The sequence below is a fragment of the Oryzias melastigma genome, linkage group LG4, assembly GCF_002922805.2.
Source record: "Oryzias melastigma strain HK-1 linkage group LG4, ASM292280v2, whole genome shotgun sequence".
In the NCBI taxonomy this organism is placed as follows: Eukaryota; Metazoa; Chordata; class Actinopteri; order Beloniformes; family Adrianichthyidae; genus Oryzias; species Oryzias melastigma.
Genome location: NC_050515.1, coordinates 16208881 through 16232736, shown reverse-complemented (window position 1 = coordinate 16232736; position 23856 = coordinate 16208881). Strand labels below are relative to the sequence as shown.

Sequence of the window (23856 nt, the reverse complement as noted above, 5' to 3'; positions counted from 1 at the left end):
AAGCAGGTTAAAAATGAGGCCAAATCTGAATTCGTCCTTCGGCTTCTCCCCACCCCCCCAATTGTAGAGGCATTTGGAGGCTTAGTGGTGTCTGAAGTTGTTTTTTTAATTTAACCAGTAGGGTGTTCTGATTGTGTATCCGTGTATTGTGTTCTGCGTCGTGCTGTGCCGCGCCGCGGAGGGCGAACACATTTTTTCACATGGAAGTGCTCTGAAGCACAGAAGTTTACATTTAAATGTAAGTTTTTAGCACAACTTTTTTAACGTTTGAAAACCGATGTGTATTTTCCGAGTGCTGGCAGCTACGCGCTAACGTAGATGACCGGCGACTAATGATGATGTCATCAAGGGGTTATGTTGTTCTAATTTAAAGACATTGGTTATGTTCGAATTCCCCCCAATCACTATATAATGCTCTAGAAAGTGCGTTCCCCATTTTCTAGTGCTGTCCGAATCTACTAATTTCAAATCAAGTCACTCGAAATTTCCCAGAAGTCTTGGCGAAAAGCTAGCATACATCAATGGTCACTAGATTAACAGATATAGATCGCAATGCATTGCGGTCGAACAATTTCAAACAAAAAAATGTGTTTAAATGCAACACTTGATTAAACTATCCACATTTTCACCATCGGAAAAAAGTGGAGTCATAAATAAACGTAGTGAAATGTTCATTTTTATTCGACTTTCACTTCATGAAATCATTGACGTCATATCCGGTTTTTAGAAAAAAACGAAAGAAAAGTAGTGGACATCATGTCCGAATAACCTTTAAATTCCAGGACACTATATAGTCCTGCACTATATAGTTTTTAGTAGTTAGAGTTTGGTTGGGAATTCAGACACAACCATTAATTTTCCGTAACTCTCCATTTGGAGGGCTGAATGTAGGGGTAGAGAGTAGCTGTAGAGGGAGGACACGGATTCAGGCTAAGGAGGTCATTCAAGAAGAAAATTTTAAAATGTCAAAGTTTTTGACAGAAATGCAGTAAAAGTATAAACATTATTGTTTGATGTTCTAATCTAGAGGAAAGATGTCATAATCCTCCATAGGTTACAGTAGCCGTTACTGAATAAAACTGTTCTCTGTGTTACCTTAGTAGTCCTAATGTGTTCATTGGATTTCAACCTCTCTCCCTCTGCAACGCTTATTTAGCTTAAGTCCTCCAAATATATCAAATCTGGCCTTTATTGCCAGTTTGAGAGTTCATATTACATATCTAAGTAGTTGAATGAAGACGTATCTTCAGTCCTGTAATCTTCCTCCTTGCATGTTCGTCTCTGCCTTGGCCGCTCACTATCTGTGGAAGCTTCTCTCAGCGCCTCCGCCTGTTCATTTATCTCCATTCTCGCTGCGAGTTGCAGACTGCTGGTGCGAAGAGAGATCGCATTAGGGAGTTGGTGGCCGCAATCTAATGAAAACAACAGTTGCTGCTGATTTAGACATGCAACCCAGGCTGTCATTGTAGTGTTCATGCAGCATATCTGTCTCTTTCATCAACTGTTTAAAATGTTTAGAATGAATGGCTGTTTTTGTTTCTTCTGTTTCCTTCTATAAGTCTGTGTTTCTTGTGTCTGTTTCCTGCCTGACCCATGCTGGCCTCTGTTCATTACTGCAGGTTCATAAATCTGCTACATTTTTCAGGACTCTTGATGATAATGGATTTTTTTGAACCTCATGTGGTTCAGGTGTATGTTTGCTCCTTTTGAGCAATACTGTGACCATCTGAAAATCACGTTTTGGATCTTCATGTAGCGATGAGGCTAAAAACTTTTAAGTGGTAGTTCCTCCCACAAGCGGCTCGAGTGTCGAGGTTATGAACACATTTTTGGACAAGCGTCCAGCAGCAAATTTAAAGCGCGTCAAAAGAGATGCATCCAATGCAAAAGAAATGTAAATGTTTACCTATTATATAAATAATAAATCTTCAAAAAGTGAGATTCTGATTACTCCCTCAGCAGACACTTGTTCCCCTCAGATCCCAGAAAACGTGCACCTCTAATACCTGCTTCCTCCTTGACATCTGTTTCTTTCATCCACGGCGTTAATCCTCGCCGCCCGTTTTCCCTCACCTCTGATCTCACCCCTCCTCCCCCCCTTCATCCGCCACCACACTGGGAGGACAGCTAATGTTAATTAGGGCTTCTAATTGAGCATATCCTAATGTTGAATAAAACATGAATTCAGGAAGAGAGGTCCTTTATTACATTTACTGGAAGCCTCTTAGGAAAGTTTATGAGCCTTTAATTTATGTTAATGGGAAATTGCATTTGCTAAGGAACACAGTTGCAGTGAGCTGTCTGTTTATGTGCTTTAGGCTTTGTATGTTTTTGAAAAATAAATACTTGAATCATTTTTTTATGTTATTGATAAATGACAATTTAGCAAAGTAAAGGAAGAAGTTTTATCGTTTAACAGTCTGCTTTGAAATGTTGCTACATTGGGGAATAGCACACTCTTTTAATGGCCATTAAGTCACAAGGATAATCAATTTTCTTTACCACAATGCCTACACACTTTTTTGGATTATATTTGTTTTTTTTCTCCTTTGCTTTTGTCTGAACTAGATAATAAAAAAAATATAAATGCTTATTTCCCTTTTTTCCATGCTTTGCAGGTAAATTGTAAGTGTATTTCCCTATTTTGAAACAAGTCAGGATCGAACAAAGCTAGATTTATTAGTGTATACAATTTTCTCTCTTTACTTTAAATCTAGTTTTTTTTTCTTGTTCTGCAGCCACTGTATTTGCTCTATAGTCATTTTCAGCACATTATCGACGAGGATGGGAAGAGGGAAACGCAGAGAGACGAGGGGAACGGTCAGTGTGCCTTCTGCATGCCCCCGGGACATGTTGATCTTTTCACACCAGCCTGTGCTGCTGTGTTGCATTAGGCCAAGCTGGTGTGGAATCGAAGCCCACGTGGGAAAAGTTAGCTGGTGTTTTATAGCAGCCAGAGATGAATTCAGAAACACGATACTCCTTTATACTCTCGGTCTTGGACATAAAATGATGAGAGGACATCAAGTGGCAACCTCAACAGAAATCTGTGATGCAAGCTGTGCATGTACGGTTTCCATCACACATGTAAATCTTCTCATGCATATAAATATAAACCTGCTTGCATGACAGACTTACTTCAGTGTCACTCATTCTGATTCCAATGTATTTAAAAAAGAATCATGAATTTCGTAAGAGACTGACCAAAAAATCAGCTTTTTTTTTTTAAATAATTGCTTCGTGGTGTTACTGTACAATCCCAGTCGCAGGTTGATTCAGTCTATTGTTCTGATCTCTAAATAAAAACTGAAAAGCCAACATGTAATTTAAGTGCTCTATTGAAGGAATTCCTTTCCCCACAACCATTTTTCCAGTCCATAGTCATGCAAATTATATTATAAAATAGCAGCCTTTTCTTTCCTTTTTTTCTTTTTGCATTTTTGTACAACAGGACCCAGCTTTCCCCATAATAGTGCTACAGTAGGGTTGTCAAATTATATATATAATTAAAATCTTTTAGGTCCTTTTTGTAGATGATTCTGGACACACAAAGCAGATAGAAAAGAAAAAAACAAAACATTTCTTATTGTACTTATCAAGCGTTGCCCAGATTTTAGAGCTCACACGTTTCAAAATTGACCATAGTTTTGTATGTTTTTACTGTGATATGTTCCATCCTGGAAAAGCTGCTGCTCTTTCTTATGGAAGTCTAAATGTAGAACAGCAGTTTCGCTTTAACAAAATTTTGATAAATATGTATAGGAATGACATCAAATATTAACGTAAGGGATAATCTAGCTCAAATGTTTTCAAGGCAACAAAAAAGATCGTTTTTATAACAGCCGGATAACAAAAGTTATTGTTTTTTTCTTTCTTAACTAAACATTTTTGCTATGTGTTGGTAATGTACTTTAAGTGGTTTATTGAATCTTTCTACAGAGTAACAGAAGCAGTGCAAGCACTAAACTATATATATATATTTTGATAACATTTTGTCAGTTTTTTTAAAAATCCATCCAAATACTGATATGAGGGGAGGATTGTTGCTGCTTGTTGCTTAAGTGTGGGCAAAATGTAAATTAAATGCAATTTTCTAAAAACAAATAAAAATTAAAAAAAAGACATGTTTGTCATTGGGCTGCACGGTGGAGCAGTGGTTAGCGCTCTTCCCTCACAGCGAGAAGGCCCCGGTTCGACTCCCGGCTGGGACCTTTCTGTGTGGAGTTTGCATGTTCTCCCTGTGCACGCGTGGGTTTTCACCGGGGACTCCGGCTTCCTCCCACCGTCCAAAAACATGCTTCATGGGTTAATTGGTGACTCTAAATTGTCCCTAGGTGTGAATGTGAGAGTGGATGGGTGTGTGATTGAGGCCCTGCGACAGACTGGCGACCTGTCCAGGGTGTACCCCGCCTTCGCCCTTCAGTAGCCGAGATAGGCTCCGGCACCCCCGCGACCCCGAAAGGGAAGAAGCGGCCAAGAAGATGGATGGATGGATGGATGTTTGTCATTTGCTCTTATAACCCAATAATATATATATAACACAGTATAGGTGAACACAGCATAACCCTTTCTAAACAGTACTTCTCCAATTTTATTAGTACCCAGTCAGTTTTCATGTTGTCTCTGGAATATTAAATGATTAAGACAAAACCTTTTTGTTGCCTCTTATCTTGATGTAGATACATTTTCAGCTAATGTGACAGCGCAGACATGCAGATGCGGCTGTAGCCTGTAGCCTCTAAGTTGACTTCCCATTACACTCTCCATTTACAATCCTTTGACTGCTCTTGCTGTGTGCGTAGGTGTCATGTAATGGAGCGCGTGCACACAGACCCCCTCGGTGCCCACAGGCGGTGGCACTTCAGACAGCGGCAGACTGTTTTCCTCAAAGGACAGCTTTAAAAACATTATGGTGTTTACAAGATGACACTTTTTTAAGTTAGACTCATAACAGTTAAATTGATAAATAGCAAGTTTGTATATATATATATATATATATATATATATATATATATATGTAATATAAAATAATATACGTGTGTATATGTGTATAATACACATATATGTATATGTATATGTACACGTATATGTATACACATATGGCTGTGTGTGTGTCTTTATGTGTATGTATATATCTATATCCATATATATATATATGTCAGATATGCACGATGTATAGATATCCATGATATCCGAACTCAGATACACTCGGTATCCGCGAGTACTCAGATATCCGCAATCCACTTCCAAAAATTTGGGGATGAATATCTGTGATATCCAAGACAGCTGATTTGTTTTTATAAACTGAGTAGTGTTGTAAAAATGCATTTCTATTACTCTAAAATTCAGAATAATGTAGGATTTTAAGATTATAGATTAAAACAAAGGACATACCCCACATGTTCCTACATCCAGTAAAAATTCTAACATAGGCCTATAGGAAGTGTAAAAATATATCACATTAGATATTGAGAATTGTGATTTGATCTGTAGCCCTTTTTTTGTGAATTAAATCAGATCACCACCTAAGTAACAATTCAAAATCTTAGAATACACTAATTTTGATGTCCTCTTTTATGTTACTGTCCCTTTATTTTCCTTTATTTGAACTCCCATAAAAATATAGAGTTTGTAAGATCTCAGGTTTGATTCCTGCTTTGCTTTGCACATTGCACCTGGTGGTTACATGCTGAACCACCATCAGTGGGTGATTGGAACTGTGACTGTAAAGCGCTTTGGGCCTTAATCAAGGTAGAAAAACGCTATATAAGTATACGCCATTTACCCACCATTATTGCCCATTGTCAAAACAGCAGAGTGAGACGGAGTGAACTGAGATTCATAAGGCCACATCTTTTTACATCATTTCTGCGTAGAATTCCTTAGATGAAGTCAAAAAAAGATCTGCAAATAAGAGAAGGTTTATTTTATTTTTTATTGAAAAAATAAAAAAAATGTATATTTTACAAGGACAGATTAAATGTTATCATTTCCTTCCTTTTACTTCCTTTATATCAAGGTTAGCCACATTTCAGAGACTGAAGCACAGTGACTCACCTACAATGTTGTTACATTTGATGCAGATTGTCAGCCACCCTACTAAGAAGTCAGGATAAGTCAAGCCTGTTCGGATTTCTGTTAAATAAACTTCAAAGAAAATTAAATTTGAAGTTATGTGAGGGTTTTTTGGGAAATGAAAAGCAAAAAAAAGATTGTTTTGTATCACACATATGTCTACAGCCTTCCTAAGATTGTAACACAGTTGAAACCAACCCCTTATAGAAGTAAAGAGGTTGAGTTAGTATTAAGCTGAATTTCATGGCTGTATATTATTTTTCAAGAAGCAATCATTACATCTAATCTCAGTGTCCTATTTTTTTTCTTTCCCTGGATTTACTTTATGATTTGCTTTATGATGATTATATAAGGGAATCCAGATATATCCCCTGCAGGCATGCTTACAGACACATCCATACATCCATTTGTTTACTTAAAGTAGCAAACGATGTACTGATAAGATTAAAGGCTGTAAGGACCCGCAAGATTAGTGACGTCCATGTTCATTGTATGCATACAGAGTGGCATGTTATGAAAATATGAGATGTTCTGACTAATAGACGTCCACATTATATCCCACCTACACCTTTATTAAGACTCTCAAGGACCCGCGCGTTCTCAAACGTTCCACTGTGACTGCTTCTAATGCAGTTAATATTCAGGTCTCAGCTGCTGTCAGTTGCCATTGTGTTGGAGCTTTTTGAAATTTCCTGTTGTGTTCAGTGTGCTGTCCCTGTTGGGCTGTGCATATTTCTGCTTGTATGTTGTGTGTACGCGTGTCCAATCCCCACAGTCCCAGCTCATCACGAGTCAGTTAACCAGTCTCTTTCCCTAATGTGCTCCAATCAAGGTGGCATTGTATTTCAGTCTCTCGCTAAACTTGCTTCCATTTTTCTATTTATCTCAGCTGCTGTTTCGTTTTGTCTCCCTCGGTTCTGCTGACACCTTTTATCAAGACTTTTTTTTTTTTTCTTTTCCAGTGGCTTTTCACGCACAGTTTACCTTGATTTAGAAGCTCTCTAAGCAGGTATTGGATGATACAGCAATCTTGGTTTTAGCTTTGAACCAAATATGTTGAATTGCTTTCGCCAGTGCTTTTCAATGATTTTGAAATAACTACATTAGAAAAGGTGGGCATGTCAGTTTAGGTGGTTAGTGTTAAGAACTTTGTAATAGGACTAGCAACCTTTCAAATGGGCAACTTGACTTTTTTTTTAAAAAGACACTTGGTAGAAGTTCCAACACCCCTATGATCCTAAAGTCAGCAGGTATAAGGAATAGATGGATGGGTATTAGCACATGTTATCAATATAAGTGTTTTTCAGTAGAGTTTTTAGTTAATTGTTAGTACCAAATACTCCAGTGGGAGAAGGACCAAAAAAGATTGTCCATGGATGCAGTGAAGGAGGTCACGAGATGGTTTGATTAAGGAAAGTATGGGGTTAGATCATTGACTGTATAAGAGAACTGGAGTGACCCCTCCTCTCTCGCATTCCAAACAGGAAGTACCCGTTGGCTCCAGGAAGCCAAAATCCCACAGACTTCCATTGAAAAATAAACAGTTATTACCTAGTTATTACATATGTAAGAATAAAAGTTTTTGCTCTGACACATTTTTTAACATGTTCTTGATAATCCTAATTTTTTTCAACATTTTTATTCTTTATCGCAATTTATTAAAATTATAAACTGCCCAATCGGATTCCTTAGTAAAAGCATGTGGGGCCCCCACCTCAAATGCACCACTGGCACATTTTCCTGAGCCTACTTTCATTTGAAGGGATGACTTTGAATAAACTCACCCCAGATTGGCGAATATGGTTACCATAGAAACATTGACTCAGACCGACTTGGACCAATCACTGTCGTTCGGTTACAACATGGCGACATACGTATCACGCAAAAATGTCTTCGTTATGCTGGAGCCATTTTCTATAGGTGATGTCACACTTGCTCAGTCCAGTTCTTCATATACAGTTATCGGTTAGTCAAACAATAGCCCAGGAGCCAAATGCAGCCCTTTAAAATATTTATTCTGGCCCAACAAACTGGAATAAATTATATTGATAATCCTTATTAACAATGCATTTTCGCTGTAACTTTTGTAATGTCTCCCCATAGATAGTACACTACAAATAAATTGACAATTTTTTTGTTATTCTGCATTCATGTGGTATTCATGTGTGTTTTACGAGCCGGGCAGTCATTTTTCTGATCATTCCAGCACCGCATGAACGCAGCATTTTTTAAGTTTGCATTTTTCCCTGAGCAAAATCAACCCATTGGTGCAATTGGCACTAACATGAGAACAAAAGCCACAGTTTTGAAATAAAAACTCCAAAATATTCTGCTTTAAAATATGTATTCTAAATTTTAGTCAAAATGAAAACACATTTTCGTCCAGATTCCATGTTATTTCTTTCTCTAATGAGGTGGATGACCAAAATACTCCACGAATCGGCTCCTAGTCCAGCACTTCTCTCAAATTTTAGAGCCTCTTGTGACCTACAAGTCAAGAAGTTTGCCCTCATCTGAGTTGGTATGAAGTGGACGATTCCCTGATAACCCTAAAGAGATCAGTGGAAAGGGAAAAAAAGAAAACAGAAAGTTGATTGTTTAATTATCATCAGCAGCAATCTGAATCTTTTTTTTAGTTCTACATCTTCCCACTATGGCAGAAGACCGATACGTCAGATGCAGCTCCCAATCCATGTTTCCAAATGTGTTATTATAGCAGTGTGCATGCGGAACCCCTCTGGACATGTCAGAAAGTGAATTTCTTTGGAAGATGCTTCCTGTTTGTTTGTGAGTCAGTGATAGATAAATCAATTTTAAATGTCATTGCCTCGCGCCGTCTATTCCGTTAGGGGAAAAACAGAAACACTCGTGGAAGCTGAAGAAGTGCCGACTGTGTTTGAGTGTGTAGAGACTGCTATCACTCTGCGCTGATGTTTCAAAAGCCTAATTCAGCCAAAACACAGATAAACACTGAAAACTCTGGAGAGGGACTGCATGTCAGTTTAACCACATCGGTTTTCACACACAGAAACATAAACACTTCAGCAGACTGTTGCATCAACAGCATCAAAAAAGTGCCTTTACTCGCACTTTTTCTTTCTTTTTTTAGCTATGTTTCTCAGTTTTTTTAGACCCGAATGAAGTACTTTGCTATATATATATATACAATTCCAGCCAACGGCCTATTGCTGAAAATGAAAACAAGCCTTTGGCACGCCCCTGATACATTATTAATGTACATGACAATATTGCATTGCTTCTCAACACTGTTATGCATATAAATGCTCTATGGAAACAGTATTTTGTTTATTACTTTTACATATCTCCAACTTATGCAGTTTCTAAAGTGCATAGTTTTGAATATCTAAATTCTGTGATTGAGGGGTTTGCATTAAATGACTGCTCAATATCAAACTTTCACTATGTTTTTTTATGCTTGTTTACATTTGCAGTAAAGTATGGACAATGTTAAAGGTCATATAGAGGTCACACTTTTCCTGTTTCTTTTGCTTGCCTCCTGAAAATGCATTTTAATCCAATCAGTGGGGGATTTATCATTTCCTGGTTAAATGAAGGTCTTAATACTCCAGAATCTAATCCTCAAGTTAAAGCATTTTGTGGTTCCTGGCACAATTCATAGTCGATACTTGTTCATTTCATAACTAAACGAGTTATGTGATAGTGGGGTTTGTTTTTGGATGTCCGTTTAATGTCTGGTACCATTTTTGTACCCTGATGTTTTAAATCTTAAAATAGTAAAAAGATGTACTCTAAAATATGAGACTATTACAAATTTTTACTCCATAAAAAAAAAAAAAAAAAATGAAGATAAAACTTGTCTGCAAGATGGCCCATTAAGCCTCCTCTCCTCACACTGCCTTCAGGTGCTGCATGTTTTAGTGGAGGCAGGGGGAAGGAAGGCATTTGTGTTCTGCTCAGTTAAATGCAGCACAATTTCAGGTGCTATGAAAGGCGTTGTTATTTTATATCTTCTTGTAGTTGTTAGGAGCTTGCCTTCAGCTCGTTTTTCTGTCAAAAAGCCCCCAATAAACTGAGGGTGGTATTAGCTTGTGTATGTGGGTGGATGGCTCAGTCATGTCCGACTGGTGAGATCAGCTTGATTCTTTGCCCCAGAAACACTAAACTCAATGATTCAAAGAGATAATCTCAAAGGTCAAAGCGTGTGTTTGTTGCTGTACATGTGGATTGTAGTCAGTCTCTTCTCTTGATTGTATATGCATGGTATCGGTTGATAAGTACCAGCCCGTTTTGAAAGGGAGCTCCTTTGTCCTTCAGATCAAGGTGACTAGGCCATGCCTGGTCTCATCTATTAACTGTCCGGTGGCCAGTCTGGGTATGGATGAATGGAAAACTCTGACCCCAAACTCAACACAATCACCTTCAAGAGTTTACTGATGAGATGTAATCAAGGATACATTGTGGACTGCCCCCTTTCAGTCACAACTAAAAGTTCACTTGCAGCAGTGTTAGTTACTGCTGTGTCATTTGACATGCATTTAAGAAACCAACTCATGTAATAGTTGCTTATTATTGGAATATTAGAAATATCTAATAACAGAAAAATCAAGTTTATATATATATATATATATATATATATATTGTGTTAGTTCAGAAGTCTGAGATCTTTTAGTTTCTATTTGTTAAGTGATGTGACTACTTTGCGGAAGTGGGAGGGGCTTAGCTGCTAAATGCTAACCTCCTATCAGAGTGCGTCTTAAACCAGTGATGTTTGCTTCTCTTCAAACTTTCCTCTTTGTCACACGCACCCAAAAAATGAATTGGAACTAGTTTACCGCTAAATGTTTTTGGAGAGGTTAAATGTCAGCGCTAGACACCAAACAACAGAAAGCTAAAACCATTTTTTTTAATTTAAAAAAAAAAAAAAAGATATACAGAATTGTATACACTATAGCACGCACTGGATCATAAACTAAACAGTCGATGTCAATTTTCATGTATGAGGTGCCCCAAACTATAAAGCACTCTAAGTGAGACAAAGGAGTCAGAGATAAGTTTGTCATTCAGTGAGACTTTATAAACCGCATTCATCGTAACTCTAGAACTCATTTGTTTTCGAGTTCTACGTGTTAGTCAGGTTAGCCGCATTAGCAGTGTTAGCATAGTCCCAATACCTGTAACTCCTAACCTTGTTTGCAACACGTAAAAAAAAAGATACATATGGCTAAAACAAACCTTACTGTGAGTATGCCAACTCCTGACCTCGTCAGTAACACGTAAAAAAACACAGTCCAACACCGCTACACATTAGCGTAGCGTATTCATATTAACACCCAACCTTGATTAACCAACCTTGACAACCAGAGTTAATCCATTTACTGTATAAAGCGCTTAAATCCAGATTATAAAGTCCCTGTCATTATTTGGGAAAAGAAAAAAAGACTTAAGTGCGCTTTATACTGCAAAAAATACTTTACTTTTTGTTTAATAACTTTAGATAGACTTTTTAATGATCCTGTCTTAAATATTTTTAGCTCAAAATCTTTAAATGCAGCCATAGTTCTGGAAAAAATTTTAATTGGGCTGACGTTGTAAGGCATTGGCGTATATACAGAGAGATGTTCATTTTATTTTTGATTAAGCCTGTTTGCATTCACCACTTTTTTCACAGCTTTACAGCAGTTTTTGTCAGACATTTTTGTTGGAATATCTAAAAAGTCTTGAGCTTTTTTTTATTTCCCGTCTCATTGATCTCTGTTCATGTTTCATAAATATTTTATTCTCTTTTTGTCATCCTAGAGAAATCTGGCTACTGCTTGCGGAATGAATCGCATCAGTGAGGTTCTACAGACTGGTTCTCACACATATAATAGCAATCCTAGATGGCCTCAGATGTGTACGACTTGTCCATTAGATGCACATGTACGGTGATCAGCCAGCATTTTTAATACCCCTGCATTGTGCCAAAACCGCTCTGACCCACTGAGGCATGAAGCCTTTGAAGGTGCCTGGTACTATCAGCCAGCAGATGTTGCCTGCAAATCCCTCTAATTCCTCTAAGCTGCGAGGTAGAGCGCCACAAATCAGACTTGTTCCTGAACATCACCCAACTTTCTGTTGCAGACTTAGGGTATGTGTCCTCTATTAGCCGCAGTGGGACCTGTAGGTGACAATCTTTGATTATCGTATCAGCCATTCTAAACTAGTGTATGTATATATATATATATATATATATAGCTACTAGTTTAGGCTGGCTGAGATATATATATGTATATATCGATATATATGTATATATATTAGGGCTGACAATCAATTAAAAGAAATTAACTAATTAACTGCAAAACTGAGAAAAAATTAATCACGATTAATCGCAATTAACTTTTTTTGTTACAGTATTTCCTGACCACTTATCATCTGTGAATAATCACAATATGGAATACCATGCAAAACTGTACATTTTGAACATTTATTTCTGATTAAGGGTGTCAACAGACTAATTAAAAACAAATCACAATATTTTACTAGGTACATTTTGTGAAAATATGCAGCTTTTAAACAAAAACGGGCCAGAGAAATCTTTCCTTCATTATTATTGTTTTAATTTTTTTTGTTTAATCAAGTGTTAACCCAGAACTGTAATTTGCACAGTTACAAAGCACATCAACACTTTTATGTCTGCAGTATTACACCAAAAAAAAAAAAAACATTCAAACATTCATAAGAAATAAACCTGCACACCTTAAAAAAAAGTTTCGGTCACCGCTCTATATCACTGCGCAGGCTGCTTTAAAACGTTTTTTCTTTATCATCTAGACAAAAACAAGCAGTAAGAGGTGAACTTCCTCTCTGAACTTATGCTTTATTTAACCCATCATGACGATCAACATATGAGTCACTTTCCTTTGCCGCAGCAGTGGCGCCTCGTCGTGTTACCTTGACAAAGCTCTTGACCTTGGATCAAATAGTTTGCTTTTTATGAAAAAGCAATTTAAACCAAATAAAATAACATGATTAAAGTACTAAAAGCTGACTGAATAGGTATTTCTCCTGTAAATAACCATGGGATAAGTGGGGTGATACCCAATGAAGGGTTTTAAAGCACGTGGTGGAAGCCTAAATTGGCGAAATAAAAGCGAAGGGGAACAATTATGTTGTGTTAATTAATATTAACGCGTTAATTCGTGATGATTAATCGTGTATTTTAACGTGTTAATGTTTATATATATATATATATAAGAGTGATTTAGACTATAGTAAATATGATTTTGTGAAATTACTGCTGCTCCTGGGAACAATACATTTTGGAAATTTAAAGTCCCACTCCGATCATCTTTTGATCTGTTATAAAAGCATTTCCAGTGGTCTTTTAACTATGATTATCCTGTTTTAACCCAAAAAATTAAAAGAAACTGTCATTTTCTAGGACATAGTTCCAGCATGGGTTAGTAGTTCATTTGAAACTTGCCACTAAGTTGTGGGCATGACTGTTGGCACAGAGTGAGCCTGCCCACACTTCCTATCATCCCTTTGTTTACACTCTCTCTCACTATCTTACAGCCCCTCACACCGCCAACCTAACAATACCGAGCAGTATTGTAGCTATCCAGTCGTAGTTTTAAGTCAAATTCCAAGTCAAAAATGCAATTGAAATCTTTATTTTCTTTATTTATGTCATGAGAAAATGCTACAAGAACATGGTAAAAACACCAAAAACATCATTTTTCATTGTAGTGGGTCTTTAAAGTCCTAAAGAAAAAATGCTTAAGTTGCTGAATAATTCCTGTCAAGAAGAAAAAATTTCAAAATTAAACTTTTTTTTTCTTTTTTCTCCATTGTTGTTCAGTATCCCAGTGGGAACTATCCTATTGAGCTTCTTCTCCTTTCCCTTGCTGGTTTACAGCCAACACTTGACTGACCAAGCTCCCTGCTTTAATGAAAAACTCCCCAAGTGTAAAAAAAACAAAGGTGGTAATTGTGAAGTACAGGCCCCCTGGGATGTTATGTTTTTAAATTTCATCATCAAGAGTAAAGATTTCTTTATACACATGGAGTGCTGTAAACGATTCCTTTGAGGAATCAGAGTTTGTGGTGGGATGCTGCAGATGGAGTTTATATAGTCTCTTGCAGTGTGCCATAAATGTATCTTTAATGTACTGTGTGGCCAGAAAATATAGAGGCAGTCTAAATGTCAAGGTTTTTGTTGTTTGTTTTGGTTTCTTCCTTCTTGGTTTCATGAGTTTGTGTAATCCTGAAGGGAGTTTTAAATGTCGCTGCTCTGATAATAGAGCACCACAACAGATACTGCAGTACAGCAGGATATTGTTGAAAGCTAATAATTGTCTGTTTTTTTTTCTGTTTTGGGTTGCGAATGAGCAAGTGTGCAGCACAAACACTCCTGTTGGGGGGGTTCTGCAGTGCGGCAGACACCTGCTGCTGAGTCCCAACTCAGCTCATTATGCCCCCATTTCCTCACACTATCCGTCTGCTGCAGAAAGCCTCTCAAGCTTGTGTTACGTGTCCATAACATCCTTTTTTTCTGCTATTTTGTCATTACAAATCTAATATAAGTGTTTGTGAGTTTGGCTCTTGTGTTTTCTGTTCTTTAAAATCATGTTTTTGAGTTTTTAACATGCATGTGTGGCATTTTTCTTATGAAAGAGAACAAATATAGTATGAAATCATTTCGGGTTTTTTTGCATTTCTGACTATTTCTCCTTCAGATCAACAAAAAATGGCTTTTCAAGACATTTTGTGGGATTTTGCTTAAAAACATCCAGGGGAACATCCAGGGGAAATACTCCTTGGTTGACGTGCTCCTGAAAACCATGTCAGATTTCTTTCTCCAGTCCTATCACATGCTAAAAGGAGCAAAAATAGTTGTTTGGCATTTGCTCTTTTCTCTGTAACTCTGAATTGGAACACTAACTCTGTCTCATATCTCAGGGGAAGCAGAGGAAGACAAGTGTGTGTGCATGTGTTCCCACCTCTCCCAGGAGTAGGAATACATGCAGTCAAGGGGTCATCTGTCTTCTAAATTCCATTTTCTATATTCTGCTCCTCACTTTTTATCTCGTAGTACTTCTGGAGCCTTTTTTCATGACTTGCAGCTATTGTTTAATAGCAATCAAAGGAATAAATCACTATAATTTGATTGTTTTGTGTGTTTTTTCTCTTGGTCTTGTAGATGCCAAGGCCTGCGCCTCCAAAGATTTTCAGTGCCGCAATGGGAAGTGCATAGCCCCGACCTTCGTCTGCGACGGCGACAACGACTGTGGCGACTCCAGCGACGAGGAGAAGTGCTCCTCCCCGACGTGCGGCCAGCAGGAGTTCCGCTGCAACAACTCCGAGTGCATCCCCACCCTGTGGAGCTGTGACGGCGACCCGGACTGCAAGGACAAGTCGGACGAGTCCGCCGAGCGCTGCAGCCGCGGCAAAGAGCCCCAGAAGCCCCGCTGCCCCGTCGGCGAGTTCCAGTGCGGGAGCGGGGAGTGCGTGCACGCCAACTGGAAGTGCGACGGCGACGCAGACTGCAAAGACAAATCAGACGAAGAGAACTGCCGTAAGTCGCCGGTGGACGTGTCGTGTTTGTGCGGTCTGATGTGTGAGTGGGTAAACAAGCGCATCGATGAGTGCGGGGCTCAGCGGAGGGATAAAACGATGCTTGGGTTGTCGGTTTAATTACTCTCAAACAAACCTCTCGCAGACCAAATTTATTCTGCCAACAAGAATAGTCTGTGCTGGCACAGGATGATATAACAATCCTGCAGCGGCAAAGTGCAGCAGTGTTATTCAGAGCAATTAGAAGCCCCCATAAAGCCGTCGTAAGAGTGAAGCATTTCTTTATTAAAATAGACTGTGTGGTTTATTTTGAAGGCAGTCACACTGATTGTATATTTGAGCGGCTCTGCTGACTGCTCACAATGACTCAGTAGTTTTTTTTTAATGAGAAACATAATTGCTTATGATATTGTTTATGTGAATTTGCTGCACATTATTTGCTACAGTGTCACGTTTATTGTTAGTTGCTTTGAATTTATAAAAGACTTCAGCTTTAAATGAAAGCCTTTTATGGAGACACCAATATCCCATGATGCACTGGATAAAGCTTCCACAACACGTGGATTACCTTCATCGTGAACAAAGACGACGTTACGGATGTTTCACCAGACGACTGAAGAAAGATCAATGCTAACGGAATCCTGATGATAGATGAGTGTGTTGCTATGCAACCGTTTCATCTACACAAGCTGGAGAAGCTCTTGCTTCCTTTTTTTTATTTTTTTTATTTCTGTGTGTGTGTGCATGCCTGTGTGGGAAGTGAAGACCCTTCATCAAGCGAGACCCCCATCTGGTCTCCTCTTCACACTCCCACACACCACTCAGTGAGCTGACAGCAGCCTCACGTGTGAAGACATGATATAAGCACAAATACACACTGATGAGCGTTCGCTTGAAGCTCAAGCTGATGCCGACAGTCAGAAGAAACACAGAGAAGGCCTCAACAGCAACCTGCAGTTTTGGCACAGAAACTCTGTGTTTCAGGCCTGTTTTCAGTTTGTGTTCAATAAATACCTCACTGAGTGGAGACAACATGGGGAAAGCAGAGGTATCCCTGAATCTAATACAGACAAATACACCGTTAAATGCTCGAGTGGTGCCAAGCACAGCGGTCACCTTAATGTGCGCACGTCTTTTCTTCCGCTGAAAGAACATCTTCACAGTAGGACCGTTTCCTCGAATGGACCGTTTGGTTTGGCAGGTTTGAGGGCTCGTCTGAACTCAGGTGGTCTGTCCGAAAACAAGCCTGTTCATTTGCAAGCTTTGGATTGTTCAATGGAATAAAGAAGTGAAAATCAGTGGATGTGAAAAGGAATTTCAATGTCCAAAAAAAAAAAACAATTAAATACAGTAATTTAGTAAAAATACAAAATAATCCTTTAAGTTACTTGATATTTGTGGTATTTAATAAGAACTCTAGCTTTTTGTAAGTTTTTCTTTAATCTCATATGATGTATTAAACCGTAAGACTCACTATTATGAAGCTGAGTCAAAGCAACATTTCGCCAAGTAGCTTCAGTAAAGCCAAAAAAAAAAAAAACATAGATAATCCTTATGCATCTCTGTATGGAGCCCTAAAGTAACAGCAGGTAAAAAGTTATAGATTTTTTTTTTTCTTTTTCTCGTTACTATGTGGTGCACACAATATACTCTGGTGAGCACCAGTTACTATCTGGTGAGCATGATTTAGTATTTGGTGGGCATGATTTAGTGTTTGGTGGGCATGATGTAGTATCTAGTGAGCACCACCTACTATCTGGTGAGCACCAGTTATTATTTTTTGAGGACCAGTAACTATCTGTTTTATTTATTAACAAAAAAAAGTTGTTTCTAGTTACAGACCAGAAACAACTATAGTGACCAGATTTTTTTTGTTTATAAAAAATATATATATAAATACTCAAATTCTTTTTTAACTTTGATGTACCTTTAGGGGCTTCGTATCTTTGAATCCTTTTGACATATTTTTGATGAAGCAGTACATGCATGCCAAAACAACAAATACATCATGATAAATTAATATTTTTTAAAACTTTTTGTCTTATCTTTGTTTGTATTTCCCATATTTATACGTTTTCCTTTTAATAGTTTTAATCCTCTTAGTTTTTGTTTTTTAATGTTTTTGAGCTTTAAATGTAAGGCGCCTTGTTGACTTTAGTCATTTTAAGGCGCGATATAAATAAAATACTTTTTAACAATGTCTCAAACAAATGCTCCTGCTGTCTCAAAACTACATATAGTACTATACTATACTATTGAAGAAATACAATCCTTATCTTAACTCTGGTCTAATTATCTAAAAATTATCTGTATTCATTGGATAAAAAACATTACATTAGTTGACTCAAACCTTTCCAATGAAGTTTTCAGATTTATGAAGAAATTAGCTTTTTAATGTGTAAGTGAATGCACTTATGCTTGTAATGTCTTCTAAATTAAAAATGATAGAAACTTTTCTATTTAGAAAAATCATTTTCAATGTTGTCAGCTGAATGTACAAGTGGAAGGTGAAGGTGGTGTCATGAAGATTGGTGAGGCTTTGTATTTTGTGTTGTGTGAGTCTGTGCTTTTATCCCATTACGGACAAAGGCAGGTGATTGGAGGTTTATGTAAAACAAGATGTAATGGATTTAGGCGCCTGTATAATGTAAATGAGCCTGAGTACAGCTCTGGGAAACGCTGCATTCCATTGTGGATGAGAGAGGAGTGAGTCACAGCTTAAACCCTTCTGCTCCTCCTCAAATCCGTCAGGCTCTTCCTGCTCATTCCGTCGGTATTATCTCCCATTTTGCTTCTGACATCTCCTTCAATGATCTTGTCTTTTCTTTTCAGATTTGTGTCCACTTTAGCTGTTAATATTATGTTTCTGTGCAGGTTTGCTGACATGGCGTGTGACTGTGTTTGCCTTTACTTTATTGTTGTTGTAATTCCACAGTTGTGTTTTTTTTATTTTTTATAACAGGCTCCATGATTATTGATCGTGTCTGCTCCATGCTTTAGCAGAGGCGGTGCAACACACAGTACATGAATAATTAATCAGCCAGTTAAAAAGATGAACGGCTTAAATAAACCTGGCCTTTGTGTTTAGAGCCTGCACCGCTCATGTCTGTAGGCATGCTTGCTCATCCTGGATATTGAAGTTTTATTTATTTATTTATTTTTTCCAGACACAGCATGAATAAATGTCTGGTTATTTATTCATTTATTTTTTTAAATGTTGAATTTTTATTATGTACATGCATAAATTGTTAGTTGTCTTTGTATTAAATTCATTTTAAAGTTGACATTTTTGAGAGAAAATGAATTGCAACACTTATAGATGCCAAAATGGAAAAGAAATATTTTTTAATTGACAGAAAAGAGTCCAGGTTGTACTAGAGGTATAAAAATTGATTAGGTAATTTATCGCAACATTTCGTTTGGCGATACTTGTATCAATTTAAAATGTTTACAAGACGATATTTAATTATTTATGAGCAAACATGTAGTTCAGTGTCTTACTTTTGTTTTCCACCTAAATCTCACACCGCTTGTTGACAGAACATGTCACTAACCTCTCTAAAATAACAAAACAGCATCAAAACAACAAGATCTAACCAAGATTTAACCAGCTTGTGTTCCGTCAGCCTCACAGTTTTTGTTGTACTACTTAGTGTGTACTTGGAATGGGTACTGCACCGAAACTCTGTGATGCGCTGCTTCATCACACTTTAAAGTTTATGGAAAGAATTAGCGCTTTTTATTTATTTATTTATTTGTTTGTTTATTTATTCTTTTTTGAAGAAAAAGCCATTCGAACACTATTCAGACTCCAGACTATTTAACTATTTTAAATAGTACTAGTTAATCTACATTTAGCAATGTTGAAAAAACTGTACTTTATTTCCTCAGTCATACCTTTATGACTAAAGCAAATTCATTGTGTTGTTGTTTTTTTTGTTCTTTTGCTGAAAAAAGAAAAAGTTTTTGTAGAAATCAGAGAAAAATTTACTGTTCCCTTTAAGAAATACCTAAAAGAAAAGCATGATTAATTTGCCTGGGTAAAAGTATTGTTTATATGAAATACAGCTGCAGTGCTTAATGTTGTAATAATTAAAAAAATCAATTTACCATTTTCCTTATTTGTTATACTTAGTCATACTCTTTTTTAAAAATAACATCGGGATACAAATTATATTGTGACATACCGTATGTATCGCGATACATATATCGATACAGATACATATCATATCATTTCATGTCGCCAGACTATTGCCAACAAACACCTCTAGTTTTAATGCTTTTTAACGCTTTCTAGCTTTTCCATATTCTTTACCTGAAGAAATCCCATTGGAATTTGAATTTAATAAAAATTAGATGTTTTCTGTGCCTAAAGATGTATCCAATAAACACATTTTTCAATAGGAACACAATTTTTTCTATTTTAGGATCTAAAAATAATTTAAATTGGGATTACATGTTTATATGTGGACTCTAATTGACCAATAAAAACAAAAAATGTGTTTTATATTTAATAATTTCTAAATATGTTTTTTTTTTCTTTGTCTTTTCCAGCCTTGCTTACATGCCGACCAGATGAGTTCCAGTGCGGTGACGGCAGCTGCATTCATGGCTCCAAACAGTGTAATAAAGTTCACGACTGTCCAGACTACAGCGACGAGGCTGGATGTGTCAACAGTAAGTGTCACACATTCACACAGAGGAAGGCAGACTTTCACATAATAAGTTGTGTTTCTTTAGTCCTATTTTTTTCTGTATTAATATCTGGTAAATTTGTTAAGAAAAACCTTTTCTGCTTAAAATTCCAAGGAAATCCACTGGAAGTTGTCAAACATTCATTCATTTGACTGAAAGAAAGTGGTCGTCTCAGGGTTTGGTTCGTAGTTCTCCCTCTGTCCACAACCACAAGTGAAGTTGATCTGCGGCTAAATTTGTCCACAGAAGTGCTTGTGGTCGGGCTTGGTTTCACGTCTTCCTCGTCTCTGTGGAGCCCTGTGACGGCCTGACAACCTGTTCAGTGTGTAGGCCTCTCCCAGCTCACTGACAGCTGGGACAGACTCCATCCCCGATGAAACCTTAACACGGTGAAGTGGGGACAGGAAATGAACAGATGGAGATCCACAGGGGATTTTCATCACACCGCAGAGCATCAGATAGCTCAACCGATTCATTTAGCCTTTTATTCTCTTAAATAAACCAAAATTGTGTTAATTTAAGAAAAAAAGAAACACTCTATAATGGGATGTAAGTTTAAAAAACTTTATGTCCTAAAAGAACGTTGTGTCTTCACCACTTCCCTCTCTGGTTTGCTTGAAGGTAGAAATTTTATTCACTTTATAAACAATCATTTATGCAGCCATCAGACCACTTAAAGCCTGAAGCAGGTTCACAAGGACCCATACTGGTGAACGTTAAGCCAAAGTATTTTATCATCAGAACCATAACTTTAGCTGTATTCCATTTTTACAGATTTATTCAGGGGACAAAGTTAGTGTATTTTACTGCTCCTGGCTGCTGCATCATTAAAAACACATTATTCCTACATTAACTTTTAGTTGTCGTGCAAACAAAGTCTATTAAGGTTTTGTTTCTTTATTAAATTACCAACATTTTTTTTTTAAATCTGGGTTTTAACTACTTTTTTATTTTACTATTGTTTATTTTATTATGGAAAGCGCTTTGAGATGCTTTGCAGCAGGAAAAGTACCATACAAATAAATTAGATTTTTTATTTTGTTTGTTTTTTCCCAAAAAAAACTTGACTATTTCATGTCTCCAGAATTACTTTCTGTCTGGTTTGCAATTTGTAATTAATTGAAACTAATTTTTAAAAGAAAAGTTGCATTTTTTATTTAAAATATTCAACAATCTAAATAAGGAAAAGCTAACATGTTAAATCATTCTTGAGCGTTTTCAATATTTATCTATTTGAGCCATATTTGTCGACCTTTTGTCTTCGATTGTTGTTTTGATCCCTAACTTGTTTGTAGCTTCAAAACACACATATGAAAAAAATCATCTATTTTTTCATCTGTACTGCAGTTACAAAATGTGACGGTCCAAAGAAGTTCCGCTGTAAAAACGGGGAGTGTATCGACAGCAGCAAGGTGTGTGACAACGTGAAAGACTGCAAGGACTGGTCCGATGAACCACAGAAGGAGTGCGGTAAGGACACAGCTAGAAAAGAAAAGAAAAAAAACGTTTTCTGAGATTGAAATGTTGATAACACTCGTGCAACTTAAAAGGATTGAGAAAAATAGTGACTCATTTGATTGAGACGGTTTCATCCCGGACATCCGGAATGATCAAAGAGCTCAGTGACTGTTTCTGCCGCCATCCAAGGCAGAAAACGTGACCTCACAAGATTATCCACACGCCATTGATAACTATCACTTTGTGATCTTCAGACACACATTAGAAGTTAACAGAGAAAGACAGGAGAAAACCACACCTGTTAAGGTCTTTGAAGTTGTTAAACTCCGTCATAGACATAAAAGAACTCGTGTCTTGTCTGTTGAATCAGGATTTTCAAAGGCTGAGACTCTTGCAGTTTTCTCACTAAAACGTTGAACAACAAGTCTTCCTTTTATTTATTCAAAACTCCTGAAGAGAAATCTAATTCTCCTCTTCTGACAAGAGATTTATTTTTGAATTGAATGTTGAGAAAATAATAAAATCAGGAGGGAACGTCTAACTGTAGTCACAACTTCATAACTAACATTTTATTTTTTAATACACTGTAAAAAGTGGAACATTGAATCAATAAACAAAAGCTCTGTAATTTGTGACATTTAAAAATATTAGTTTTTGACAAGTTACATTTTTAAATTGAGTAAACTATTAACTATAGACAATTACATTTCTCGAGATTAATTTAATCTATTCTACACTTTTTGTTTTAAAAGCCTGATCCTTATTTATACATTTTTACGTACACTTATATGGGTGGAACCATAATATAACATAAATCGATCTTGTTACAAACCACATTCCATATAAAATGCTTTACACAGCAGCTGGACTCATTTTCCAGTCAAACTCATCTGAGCTGCTTCATGGCTCGTTTGATGTCATTCCCACTATTCTGCTTGTAGCTGCACTTTTTTTTCTAGGTTTTTTAATGCAGTGCTGACTTGTCAAAGTCATCACCTGCCTCTCTGTCTGTCCGTGTCAGTCTTTGAAGTGTCTGGCGGCTCCGCCGGTGGCCCCGACTCTCGGGTTTTAGCGGAAATCGGTAATGAAGCAGCAGCTTTGGCTCTCCGCACTTATCACTCCTAAATCCACGGAGGGTGATTGAAAGACAAAGAGATAATTGGAGGTGCGGTAACTGATACGGAGAGGAGGGCTTACCGACAGAATCCTCTGTTCTTCTTTAGGAAAATAAAACAATAAAGATGAGGGAGAGGATGAAGGAGGGGTGGAACCTGGAAAGACACAATTACTGTGGAAGAGTGGATCAGTTCCAAAGGCTTTTGCCTAATTTGACTACACTTTTAAGCTATGAACACAATGTAAAACACACCTTCTAATAGTGTTACCTTTAGACTTACCGAAGGAGACTCCTGATATACACAAACATCCGTGAAGGGATAGAATTACCTTGACTGGCAGGCTGCTTGAAAACATCTCTCCCCACATGTAGGGTAATTTGTGTGTATGTTGTACATTGTCTGAATTGGCTGGAGTGATCTAATATTCAGCTACTCCAGACTCCCCCAGTTTTTCTTGCATTGTCTATTTGTTCTTCTTTCTGACTCTCTTCTCCTCTGTCTAGGTCTGAACGAGTGCGCAGACAACAATGGAGGCTGCTCCCACATCTGCAGGGACCGGAGAATCGGCCACGAATGCGACTGTCCTTCAGGGTACAAACTGCTGGACAAAAAGACTTGTGGAGGTGAGAAAATCAGAACATTTGTAGGAGTGATATTTTTATTTTTTTGCTAAATTCACGTTCAACAATAGGACTTCTCATAATGTGACATCCTTCTGTGATGTGATTAACATGACTATCAATCACTGGACGCTTTAAACAAAATATGAATTGTATTTGCAGGAGAGATACTGCTAAATGTTTTAGTTCACATCAAAAGCTATCTATCAAAAACTACGTTAGGTGTCACAAACTTGCTTCATTTCAGTGTTTTCAGTTGTCAGTAAGTTTATGAAATGAGAGGGAGTGCTTCAAAAAAGCAAAACCAAACCTGCGGTTAGAGGTAGACAACTCTACCTCGGTACCACAACAAC

The 23856-nt window shown here is 37.3% G+C and overlaps 1 protein-coding gene across 1 annotated transcript in view; it reads left to right on the top strand.

The window, feature by feature from the left end:
* Positions 1 to 23856, top strand: part of lrp8 (low density lipoprotein receptor-related protein 8, apolipoprotein e receptor) — a 183001-nt gene that overhangs the window by 110343 nt on the left and 48802 nt on the right. The window contains exons 5-8 of the mRNA XM_024278627.2: positions 15239 to 15613; positions 20167 to 20289; positions 21655 to 21777; positions 23387 to 23506. Of these exons, the coding sequence (XP_024134395.1) occupies positions 15239 to 15613; positions 20167 to 20289; positions 21655 to 21777; positions 23387 to 23506 (741 nt within the window). The remainder of the gene's footprint in view (positions 1 to 15238; positions 15614 to 20166; positions 20290 to 21654; positions 21778 to 23386; positions 23507 to 23856) is intronic.